This window comes from Miscanthus floridulus, chromosome 1 (genome assembly GCF_019320115.1).
Source record: "Miscanthus floridulus cultivar M001 chromosome 1, ASM1932011v1, whole genome shotgun sequence".
Lineage (NCBI taxonomy): Eukaryota > Viridiplantae > Streptophyta > Magnoliopsida > Poales > Poaceae > Miscanthus > Miscanthus floridulus.
In genome coordinates, this window is record NC_089580.1 from 124,623,963 (window position 1) to 124,635,303 (window position 11,341).

The window sequence follows — 11,341 nt, forward strand, 5'->3', positions numbered from 1 at the left end:
TGCAGCACGGCAACGACGACGGCAGAGAACAGATGGTATGGTCCAACAGGGAACAGGAAGAGACCAATGCATATGCAACCACTCCTGAGTCCAGGCAGGCAGACAGCAGCACAGATGCACAAGCCGGCAGTCCAGTTAGGAGTACTGGACCCTAGAATTTCAACCCACGGGAAACAGGAATCCACTTCAAAGAACACTCAGGTACATAACATATAAAGAAAGTAGGGCACTAGAGCTTTTGTTAGACAGAAGCACAGGCTTGATTAACGCTAGAGTGCAAGGTGACCTTAATGTCTGTACATTATATATCTCCCCTCGCACTTCACAGAAAAGGGTGAAACGAGACCAATAAATCCTGAGCAAAATCACATTATCTACAACTGAAACCATCCTGACAGGGCAAAACATCCAATGAGCCTTCTATATTTCATCACTCTACTTTGAGCTATATATATTATATATTGCAGTTTCCCTATATAAATAAATTACTGAATCACCCAGAAAAAAAGAGGCAGCAAATGGTCTCTTGGTAATTCTGATGGAGCAAGAGCTTCTACCGCACTGACCCAGCTCGGCGGCACACCACATCAAGAGCTTCAACCACTGTCCCTGAGAAACCAGCTATGGCTTGGAATATTCCTGGCAGGCCTGTCTGTATGTTGTTCAGCGTCATTGACCTTGTTACCTCGACGGCCTTAGCATGCCTTGTCATCTCGTCCTCCACCTTCCGACGGCACTGGGCAATCTCAGTTTTCTTCTCTGCAAGAGGATCACGAGCATCGTACGCGTGGCTTTCAATGCCATCGCGCCCACTGCCAGGAAGGCCAAGGCCGACCATCGAGTAGGATTGGTAGTACTTCTTCTCAATGGACCTGAGTGAGTTGGTCTTCTTTTCTAGCTCCTTTGAAAATGTCTCTGTCCGCTTCTTGATCTTCATCTCCTCTGCCTGCTTAGTGTAAATGACATGAACAACATTCACAAAGCTCTTGATCGCCTCTGAAGCAACAGCATCTGGAAGACGGTCTAGTGCTTGCTTCCACTCGTCACAGAAGCTGGTGAGTTCACGCGAGATCATTGAGGCATGGGCTTCCTGTGGCACACTGTTATCCACTTGGCAGAGTGTGAGCTTCAGCCAGCCATATAGAGAGCGGATGTAGTCACGCTGGTACTTGATAAGGCGGTTGAAGTTCGAGTGCCATGCCGCAACAGCAGCCTCAAGATCACGAGTTGCAAGCCTGTGAAGGTCAGATGTTGACTCAGCCATGGAGTTGTCCACCAGACCGCGGACTTGCTGAACAATCTCATTTTGTATCTCATGGAAATGGTTCATTGACCTCCACATACACAATAGCCTGCATGTTAATGTTCAGAAACAGTTAAGTACTTGAGAGCAGGACCACATGATCTGGAATTAGGGATGTTGGAATGGACATAAGACTTACGCAAAACAGAGCTGAACAAGCTGTGGTGCAAGCTCATTGTCACGGACTCTAACAATAGCTGAGGATGTAGTTGTGGCAGCCTGTGAGGTAACTACAATCAGTGATTGCAGCTTGTTAATGGAGGCCTTGGTCTTGTCCAGCTTTGCACTATCCCTCCCTCTGTACTCCAGGCTCTGCAGAGTAGAAAGCTTTTTCTCATGCTCAATCTTCACACTCTCCCTTGCCTGCAGTAATTAAAATTGATCTATATGTCAGATACTGGCTCAAGAAACAGCTTAATGAATATAAGGACTTAGACTGTAGCAGTCTTGACACTGAAGATCAATTCCATCACTTTGGATTCATCCATCCAAAATAGTGGAATGTAATGCAAGAAGCTTTAATTAAAGCTGCAGAAGGTAATACCATCAATTTGTTAAAGTAAAGACAAAGATATGCTAAATCTAATTTTGGCATTACAGGGATATATTTTTTCTCGAACGCGCAGGAGAACTGCGCATCAATATATTAAGAAGAAAAAAGGAGGGGGAAAAGAGCCCCAAAAAACTGTTACAAAAACACAGAAACAAAAAACTGTTACAGAGAAAAGGGTCTGCAACCCACCCTAAGAACCCAAACTACGTTGTGTCTCTAGAGAACTATAAGGCAGGACCAAAAAAACCACCGGACCCAAAAAGAGCTAGGAGGTAGGAGCCAGGGCAAGGAGATAAGAAACTCCTCGAGCCCCTGCTGCTGACCACTGCTGAGCTTCTTCCTTAAAAGCTGAGAGGACCCTAGCTAGGTTAGGAGTTCCACCATCAAAAACACAATGATTTCGATGCTTCCAAATTAACCAAGCTCCCAAAATAATAATGGAATTGAACCCCTTCTTCACTTGACCAGAAAGCCTGCTGCAAGCACCCTCCCACCAGTCCACAAAAATCAAATCAACCATTTGTGGAGCCACATCTTGCAGTCCAAAAGATTGCAGAATGTTGTACCATGTTTGCCGGGCGAAGACACAAGAGATCAGAAGATGGTCTATTGTTTCACCAGCCTGATCACAGAGTGGACACTGCGTTGGGTGATCAAGACCTCGACGTGCTAGTCTGTCAGCTGTCCAACATCTATTGTGAGCTACTGTCCACATGAAGAACTTGCACTTCCCTGGGGCCCAGCTCTTCCAGATCAACTCCCAAGGACTGAAATGAGTGGCTCCAATGAACAAGGCCTCATAAGCCGATTTATTAGAATACATACCGGAAGCTGAAAGTTTCCAGATATGTGTATCTTCCACCTCAGGATGCAGTACCACATTTGACAAAAGCCCCCAAAGGTGAAGGTATTCAATCAGAACAGGCACACTTAAAGCACCTCTTATATCAGAAACCCATTTCCCCCCCGTGATAGCATCGTAAACTGATCTTTTCCTTGCTCTGGTTGCTATAGCGCTAAACAAATGTGGCATGGCCTGTTCTAAGCTCTGACCAAGCAACCATCTATCTGTCCAAAAACAAGTATTTTTTCCATTGCCTACTACTGTCTCAACAGCCATAGCAAAGAAGGCTTGGACTCGAGAATGAGCTTGGATGGGGAAAAAAACCCAGGCTTTGTCAGGTTCTGTTTTCTGCAGCCATAACCATCGGAGTTTTAAAGCCCATCCCAAGTTTTGAAGATTAGAAATACCAAGACCTCCCAGATTCAGAGATCTAGTGACCTTTGGCCAGGCTAGCAAACAGTGCCCCCCCCTGACATCTCTTCTTCCTTTCCATAGGAAACCCCTTCTTATCTTATCAATTGCCTTCAAAGCCCATGAGGGTAGATCAAGTGCCATGATGATGTAGATCAACATTGAGGTGAGAACAAACTGAACCAAGACCACTCTTCCAGCTTTCGTAAGCAAATCAGCTTTCCAGCTTGGTAGTCGATCTGCAATTTTCTCGATGATGGGCTGAACCTGTTCTTTGGATAGCTTATGAGGAGAAAGGGGGACCCCTAGGTATTTACAAGGGAAGTCGGAAAGCTGACAAGGTAGGGTTTCCTGCAGGACTGCTCTGTCATCCACATTACACCTTATAGGGAGAACACTACTTTTCTGAAGGTTTGTTGTAAGGCCGGATGCATTTCCAAAAAGTTGCAAGATATCCAAGGTTATTTCAATGTCACTGGTTGTTGGACTCAAGAAGAACACCACATCATCTGCATACAAGGAAATCCTATGCTCCAATGCCCTTCTGGCAAGTGGCTGCAACAAATTCTCATCTGCAGCTTTCTTCACCAAGTAGTATAGCACATCCATGACCAAAATGAAAAGCATCGGTGACAATGGATCCCCTTGCCTTAGACCACGCTGGTGTTGTATCCTTTCCCCTAGAGAACCATTCAATAGCACTTGAGTGGATGAAGTGGCAAGCAAGCCGCTGATAATATCACACCAAACTGATCCAAAACCCAAACGTCTCATAACTTCTAATAGAAAAGGCCATGACACCGAATCAAACGCCTTATTGATATCCAATTTTAAGAGGATACGAGCTTGTTTCTGTTGGTGCAAGAATTTTGTAGTATGGTGAACCAACATGAAGTTGTCTAGAATGAAACGACCCTTGATGAATGCACTTTGATTAGTGGAGACCAACTGATTCAGAGAAGCAGCAAGCCTGTTAGCTAGGATTTTTGTTATGAGCTTGGCAAAAGAGTGCACCAAGCTGATAGGTCTGTACTCCTTGATGCTTATAGCGTCCTCTTTCTTTGGCAGCAGGGTGATGAAGGCTGAATTGAGTAACTCAAAATTAGCAAACTTTCTGCTCCAAACAGCTGAAATAGCAGCCATTATATCCAATTTGATGATCGGCCAGCAAACCTTATAGAACTTTCCTGTGAAGCCGTCAGGGCCAGGGGCCTTGTCTGACGGTAGGGAATTGATTGTTTTCCAGACCTCCTCAACAGAAAAAGGAGCTTCCAATTCACTAAGATCAAGGTTTGGCATGTCTAGTTCTGTCAAGTTAACTGTCACATCCCTGTCAATGCTCCTTCCCAAAAGGTTGCTGTAGAAAGCAAAAATATTATGCTCTTTGTCTTCGTGCTTGGTGAGAACTACCCCATCATCACTTATAAGTTTACTAATAAAGTTTTTCCTCTTTCGGTGGCGAGCATGTGCATGAAACAAAGCTGTATTGGCATCACCCTCACTGAGCCAACTGATGCGAGATCTACTTCTTGCAATGGTGCGCTGCAGGGAGGAGAGAGCTAAACAGTGAGGCTTGAGTTTATTTTTTAACCAAAGCTCTAGCCTGGAGAGGGCTCGATTATCTTGCGCTATTTCTAGCTGATGGAGAACCTCCCTAGCAAGAGCTAACTGTGAGTTAACATGCCCAACTTTTTTTTGACTCCAACTTTGCAAACTTCTCACTGTTGCTCCGAATTTTCTTGCCAGGGTGTCAAAAGGACAATGAGAGACTGGTTCAGAAGCCCAAGCAGTTGCCACACCCTCCTGAAATCCCTCCAACTTGGTCCAAAAAGCCTCAAAATGGAATCTAGCCTTCCCTGGCTGAACATCATTCAGCCCAAGAAGAAGGGGGCAGTGATCTGAGCCGTCAGTTGCACAACTCTGCAAGAGACAGTTTGGAAACAACAGTTCCCATTGTGTTGAGCAAAGAACTCTATCAAGTCTGACGAGTGTAGGCACGTCCTGGTGGTTTGACCATGTAAATTTACGACCAAGCATAGGCAACTCTTTTAATTCTAAGTCGTTGATCAGGCGACGAAATCTTCCCATCATTGCTCTGTTAACAAGACTGTTGTTCTTATCTTCAGTTCTTGCTATTAAATTGAAATCACCAAGTACTAACCACGGCCCGATACAGGCAGCTCTCACATCTCGAAGTTCTTGCATAAACAGAAGTTTGTTGTCATCACCTTGAGGGCCATACACACAAGTAAGCCACCAGTTTTGTGAGCTGGCCAGAGAGAACTGAAGTGAGATGCTAAAACTATCAACTCGGGTGGCACTGGCAGGGCCTAGCCCGTGACGCCATGCAACCAGAATTCCCCCACTTGCACCAATGGAAGGCAGCTCCACCCAGTAGGGAAAATCAGAACCGAGCAAAGAAAGAATACAACCACGAGAAATTTCAGACATTTTCGTTTCCTGTAAGCATATAATCTCGACCTGACAAGAAGCAATCAGGGTTCTTATAGTATCCTGGCGTGCTTTAGAATTTAATCCACGCACATTCCAACAAAGTATCTTGGATGGATTCATTTATCATAATAAAGAAACGACCTTGGGCGAAGGAACATCAGCATTCAGCCGCGAGGTCCTGTTCCTCATCAACAGGAGCAACCCAACCGAAGAGCGCTGCCAGAGCCTGAACATGGATATCAGGGAGCGATGCCGAACCGGTGAAAAGCTTGCAATACTCTTCCAGGCTTTGTTGATCAATAAGGTCCAGAGCCCTCATCACTGTCTTCATTGTTCTTGATGGGGCCCCACCTCCATTAGAGTCTGGCTGCATTCCGGCAATGCGACGGCTGCGCCTCGGAGGAGCACGCTGAACACAAGCACGGGAACGCAGCCTGTTGGCTCTTGGAGTAGGGAGGATTTTCGTTGTCTTCTTTGTCATCTTCGCCAGGAAGCGTCTTCGCTGGCTCGTGAGTTGGTTCGAGTTGGGTGTGCCGGGGAGAGTTGGCACTGCTACTGAGTCTCCGGCCACTTGACACCCAGGTCCAAATGCATCAGCCGCCGGAGACAAATGGATATCCTCACCGACGGGAGACAGGCGTGCGGCCACAGGCGGAGTTTCAGCCAAGACTGCAACACAACCAAGACCAGGAGTAGGGGTCTGGTGTGGAGTCCCGACCTGAACTGCGACGCCCGCAGGCCCGGCCAAGGCTTCTACGCTTGCCAAGAGATCTGGAAGTGGAGCCGCGACCATGCCATCACTAACAACCAAACGACGGCGCCTTCTGAAGTAAGTCTTCACCGGGGTAGCCACCCCACTGTCCATCACGATGTGCTGAATTGCGGCATTCACAGGACCGGTGATGGCCAACTCCTGTGTGGGGCCCATCGTCACCATAGCCGGACAGTGGATTGGGATTTCATCTAGAGGTGGGGGAACAGAGAAGCTCGCACCGCAGTTGTCTCCAGTCGAATGGCCCACCATGGATACAGCAAGTGGGCCTGCTTGTGAAGGGCTAACAGGCCGTTTCCCAGGCAATTGGGCCGTAAAGTCACCCTCCTTGCTCACGAAGACATCAGTGTGGGAGCAGTCCAGCCGAACCGGCGAAACAAGACCCACCTCCGACCGCCAGAACGGAAAATCCAGCTCCCGTGGGAACAGATCTTCAAATGTTGGTCCAAGATTAATAACCTGAGCCGCCATGTCTTCAATATCCCCAGGCGTGGACGAGGCAGGCGAACGACCTGATGACGGTTGCGGCGCCTCGGGTTCTGAGGAGAGCAGCCCATCAATGAGTTCCTCGCGAACCGTCCCGTGATCGACTGCTACCGGACCAGCGCCCAGTCGCTGATGCACAGAACCCCGTGGAGCATCACCACGGGCGCCAGAACCAAGGGCGGCGGAAGCCGGCGCGTCAGCCGCTGGCTGCCGGCGTCGACGCCTCCCCTGATCGGAGTCCAGATGCGGCGGGGGCGAGGGAGGACGATCATCATCCGCACCAACCGTAGGCGACACAGAAGCACGCTTCACAGGGGGGGATTCCTCAACTTGCACCGGAGGCTCAACAATGTCCAAGTCCATGACCGCAGGGATACTCTCCGGCTGGGAACACCAAGCCTTGAGACGGAAGGACGAATAATCCCTGCGATCGATCGTAGCAGGATGGAGCTCGCGCACCCAGCACCACTTGTCCAGCAAGTGTTCTGCTGTCTCCAACTCCCAAGCGTGCGCCGGTATGCCGCTCAACTCAATGTCGACGAGTGAGGGCAAAACCACCGCAGTAGCACTCATGAACCGAGACCAACGGCGGAAGTAGAGGGTGAACGGAGGCAAATGTAGAGGCCGTCCCTCATTGTAGACCCGAACGGCCGCAGCTTCGTCGGGTAGGATCAGCAGGCAGTCTTGACGGCTCAGACTGTGAAACTCCAGCGACTCAATCGGGAGTTCATGGCGGCGAGCTAACTCATCAACCAGAACGTCAACCGAAAGGGTCGCAGTGTCTCCAACAATCGAAACCGAGAGCGCCTTGCAAAGTCCATCTTCAGCCCTGGCCATCTTAGCTGAACGATCGATGATACGACGGGGCCGGGGAGGAACATAGTCGGAGCCGGCCGGAGCACGAATGCTGGCAGCAGGCTCGTCGTTCCCCTCATCATCTTGGCCAGGTGGTCCGCCTGGGCCAGCAGCATCCGAACGCCGCCTCTTCCTGACACGGCGACGTCGCCTTGCCCGCGAGCCTTGCTCAACCGCCGCCCCAGAGGTCTCCTCTCCGGGCGCGGCTGCCGAGACCACCATCTTCTCAGAGGTCGACCCTCCCAGCGTGGCCTTTGGGCGCCACACAAGCAGGGCTCGAGGAGCAGCCGCGTGCAGGGCCCGGCGGCGGCCAACGCAGTCGGACGCACGGTGGCCTATCTCCCGGCACTTGAAGCAGCGAGGTCCCTTCCGGCAAAAGGCGGCGCGGTGGGAAGGAGAAAAACAATTGAAGCACCTGCCTCTAAGGTCCAACGGCACCGGCCGATGAGGATCGCGTAGCTCCTGCAGGCGCCGCTTGCGAGCACGGCGGCCTTCATACCGCTGCCATCCGTCCGTGTCAGGGCCCTCTCCGACAGACGCCTGACGGGGCCGCGAGCGGAGAACGACTCTCGGAGGCGGGCGAGTCTCCGCCACTGCCGGCTGTGGCGAGACCGAAGACGAGGCGCCGCCAGAAAGAAGCACTTCTTTGAACGAAGGAACAGGGGAGGAGCCGCCTGCGGACGAAGACGGACTGGCGTCGCGCCACCTCTCTCCCTTGGAGCGACCTACCTGGGGAAACAGGGAAGAGGAGGGATCCCTCGCCTGGGAGGAGGATCGTGGAGGCTCAGTTGAGAGGGTGGCCGCCGGGCCCAGGACAGGCTCCGGCGTGGGGCTGGTGGACGAGAGGGCGCTGGGGAGGGGAGGGGTGGGAGAGGCCATCATCCTATGCTCTTACAGGGATATATTATGTCTAGAAAAAGACAATTTCTTGAGCATCTGTACCTTCATAGATAAAAAATTTGAAGGACAAGAGTAGATAAAAAATTTGAAGGACAAGAGTAGATAAAAAATTTGAAGGACAAGAGTATTGTAGAAACAAATAGAGCAAAAAAGGGAAGAGAATATGAAGGTGGTGGTTAAGAAGTCAATTGCAATGTATCGTGCTTGCTGCCTTTCCTAAAAGTAGTTAAAACTATTGTGCAAAGACTCTGGCAGTTCCAAAGTCAGAAAATGCACCTCTCCAAAGACACTTTATGCAACAGAATCAGATTCTCCTTTCACATTTTCTGAATAAAAGGATCAAATATGGAACAGGTTAGCTCAATCCAATAGTTACAATTTCTAAGTACCCTTTTCGCAAGGTTCATTAGCACAGCCCTAATAAAGCGATGGAGATATCTCTTAGCAAAAGGATTAAAACGCTTCAGCCATGCCCATGGTCTTTGATGGATTGATAGCCCTACAATACCATTTGAGAGTCCAATGGCTGCCAGGGTCATGGGTCTTTTCAAGAGCAAAGATGCAGACCTTGCCCATTATTCAAGCATTATATGTGCATACGCATTGTTTCCATGCACAATAAACGTGGATGCAGAATGTGACGGCTGACCTCACTTGCTCCAGGTAATGAAGTTGGATCATTATCAAGAGGAGCCAAGCTGATAGTCCCAAGATGTTTCACTGACAAAGTAATGATGGTGATAACCGGCAATTTTCATAGCAAACAACATCTCAATTTGGGTGCTGTTCCAGTACTCGAATGCTGAATATGAGAATCATCAATATCCAAGTAACCATCAACAGAGGAGCAAAATTACCTTGACCTCATCGTAGAGCTTCTTCTCCCAAGCCAAAAGCCGCTCTAGAGTGGATCCATGGCTCTTCCCTTCCGTTGACTCCATCTCCAGTGCATTAGTGTCCAGCTTGTATCGTACAGCCAATGGCGGTTTTGACGTCCAAGTCGACGACAATGCTGATAGCACGCTGTTGGAGTGGTACACCGTCTCTGCAAAAGAAGAAATCAAAGTAAGTAAAACAGCTAAACCATAAATCACAAGCCATTGCATATTCAGTTAAACACAAAGCAGAACAACAATCTGAATCACATTTTCATTTTTGAGCCATAGTTTGTGTTCTCATACTTTTGAGCTGCCGGAAGTTGCGGTCGAGCTGTGCGCGGCTGGCCTCCAGGAGCTCCGACACATCGTTGCCGGAGTCGGCTGCCTTGACAAAGTACTCCTCAATGGCCGCCACGATTTCTGCGAGAGTGCGATGGCGCACCACCATCCGCATCTCTGTCGCCGCCGTGACCGTGGAGGAGGAGTCGCCAGCCTCCGACCTCTCATCTCTCCTCAGGGGCAATGGTACGGCGGCGTACTCTGACGGCGCCGTCCCGCCGTACTCCGATCTGACCACGAACCCGCACTCCGATCTGGCCGCGAACCCGCATTCCGATCTGTCCCCCATCTCGCCCTCGTCCTCCGATCTGGTCTCCGACGTGGTCGTGGACGCGTAGTGCTCGTCGTCCTCCCATCCGCCGCAATGCATCCCCTCTGGTTCATGGTCCACCTCACCGTCGTCGTCTTCGGCGGCCTCGTCTTCTTCCTTGAGGTTGTAGTGAGTGTGGTGGCGGAGGTAGGCCCGGGCCTTCTCCTCCTCGTCGAGCTCCCGGAGGCGGCTGGCCTGCTCGACCTCGGCCTTGCGGCGGACAAAGAACTCGGAGTCTGGCGGCGACGGCGGGTAGAAGTTCTCCCAGTCCCACGCGGACGAGGAGGACGGCGTGCCCACCGGCGGTTGCTTGCGGAATGACGACTGCGCGGGGCTGGCCACGCTGGAATCCGACAGGATGTGGGGAACCCTGAGCCGCCGTGGGCGTGGTGCCCTCGCCGGCGCCGGCTGCACCTGGGGCTGGGGCGGCGGGGGCGGGTGCCGGTGCTGGGCGAGCGGCGTCGGAGGCGGGAGCGATGACGACGTGGCGGTGGAGGGCGCCGGTGTGGGGAGCGCGTGGGCGGCGCTTGGAGCAGGCGGCGGCGGCGCGGCGGCGGAGAGGAGAACGGGGGCGGTGTGGTGCGAAACGGCGAGCGAGGGGTGGCCCTGCGCGAAGCGCGAGAGCGCGGCGGCGGTGACGCGGAGGGAGCGGAGGTAGTCGGCATGCGCGGAGGCCAGCAGCTGGCGCGCCGCCACCGCGTCCTTCATGTGGCGGCGGCGCTCCTTGCAGCGCCGGACCGTGTCCTCCTGCTCCACCTTGGACGCCGTGCACCCCATCCCCGCAGCAGATCGGCGAGCTCTCAAACAGCCTCGCTGCTTTGCTTTGATCTCCCTCCCCTTCTCTCTCGTGTCCGCTCGCCTCACTTCTTCCCCGCTCCAGCTCCAGTGAGAGAGAGGAGAGCGAGGAGTGTGAGTGTGAGTGAGCTGCTTCTTTTTACGCTGCACAATTTAACATTTTTTTTATGGAGGCGATGGCCTTTCCCTTTCTCACTGCTTTCAGCTTGCTGGGAGCCTGGGACCGGCCGGTGACCCGAGACCAGACTAGCCGTGTAGAGTGGGCCACAATGACCGACTGGTTTCTTCTTTACCATTAACAGCGTCATACATGGTCAAACAGGCTGTCTAGTTGATGAGCTGCCTCGCCTTACGCTCTTGTGGGAACTAAGGGGTGTTTGGCATGGCTCTGGAGCTGAACTTCAGCAACTCCAGTCAATTTTTCAGTCAAATACCTCAACT

General features: G+C 51.4%; 1 protein-coding gene across 1 annotated transcript; it reads right to left on the reverse strand.

Moving 5' to 3' along the window:
* Positions 1-207: 207 nt before the first annotated feature.
* LOC136492845 (protein ROLLING AND ERECT LEAF 2-like) lies at positions 208-11,023 on the reverse strand. The gene is made up of 4 exons (XM_066488900.1): positions 9,760-11,023; positions 9,436-9,623; positions 1,443-1,666; positions 208-1,352 (listed from the first exon to the last, which is right to left on the reverse strand). The coding sequence occupies exons 1-4, from the start codon at positions 10,880-10,882 to the stop codon at positions 554-556; spliced, it is 2,334 nt and encodes a 777-aa protein (XP_066344997.1). The 5' UTR covers positions 10,883-11,023; the 3' UTR covers positions 208-553.
* Between the last annotated feature and the right edge of the window lie 318 nt (positions 11,024-11,341).

Excerpts from the sequence above, each read along its gene's own strand:
- LOC136492845 (XM_066488900.1), bottom strand. The coding sequence starts at position 10,882 with ATGGGGTGCACGGCGTCCAAGGTGGAGCAGGAGGACACGGTCCGGCGC. Across the intron at positions 9,624-9,759 it reads CAACTTCCGGCAGCTCAAAA|AGACGGTGTACCACTCCAAC; the intron begins GTATGAGAACAC and ends CTTCTTTTGCAG. Across the intron at positions 1,353-1,442 it reads CTTGTTCAGCTCTGTTTTGC|GCTATTGTGTATGTGGAGGT; the intron begins GTAAGTCTTATG and ends ATTAACATGCAG.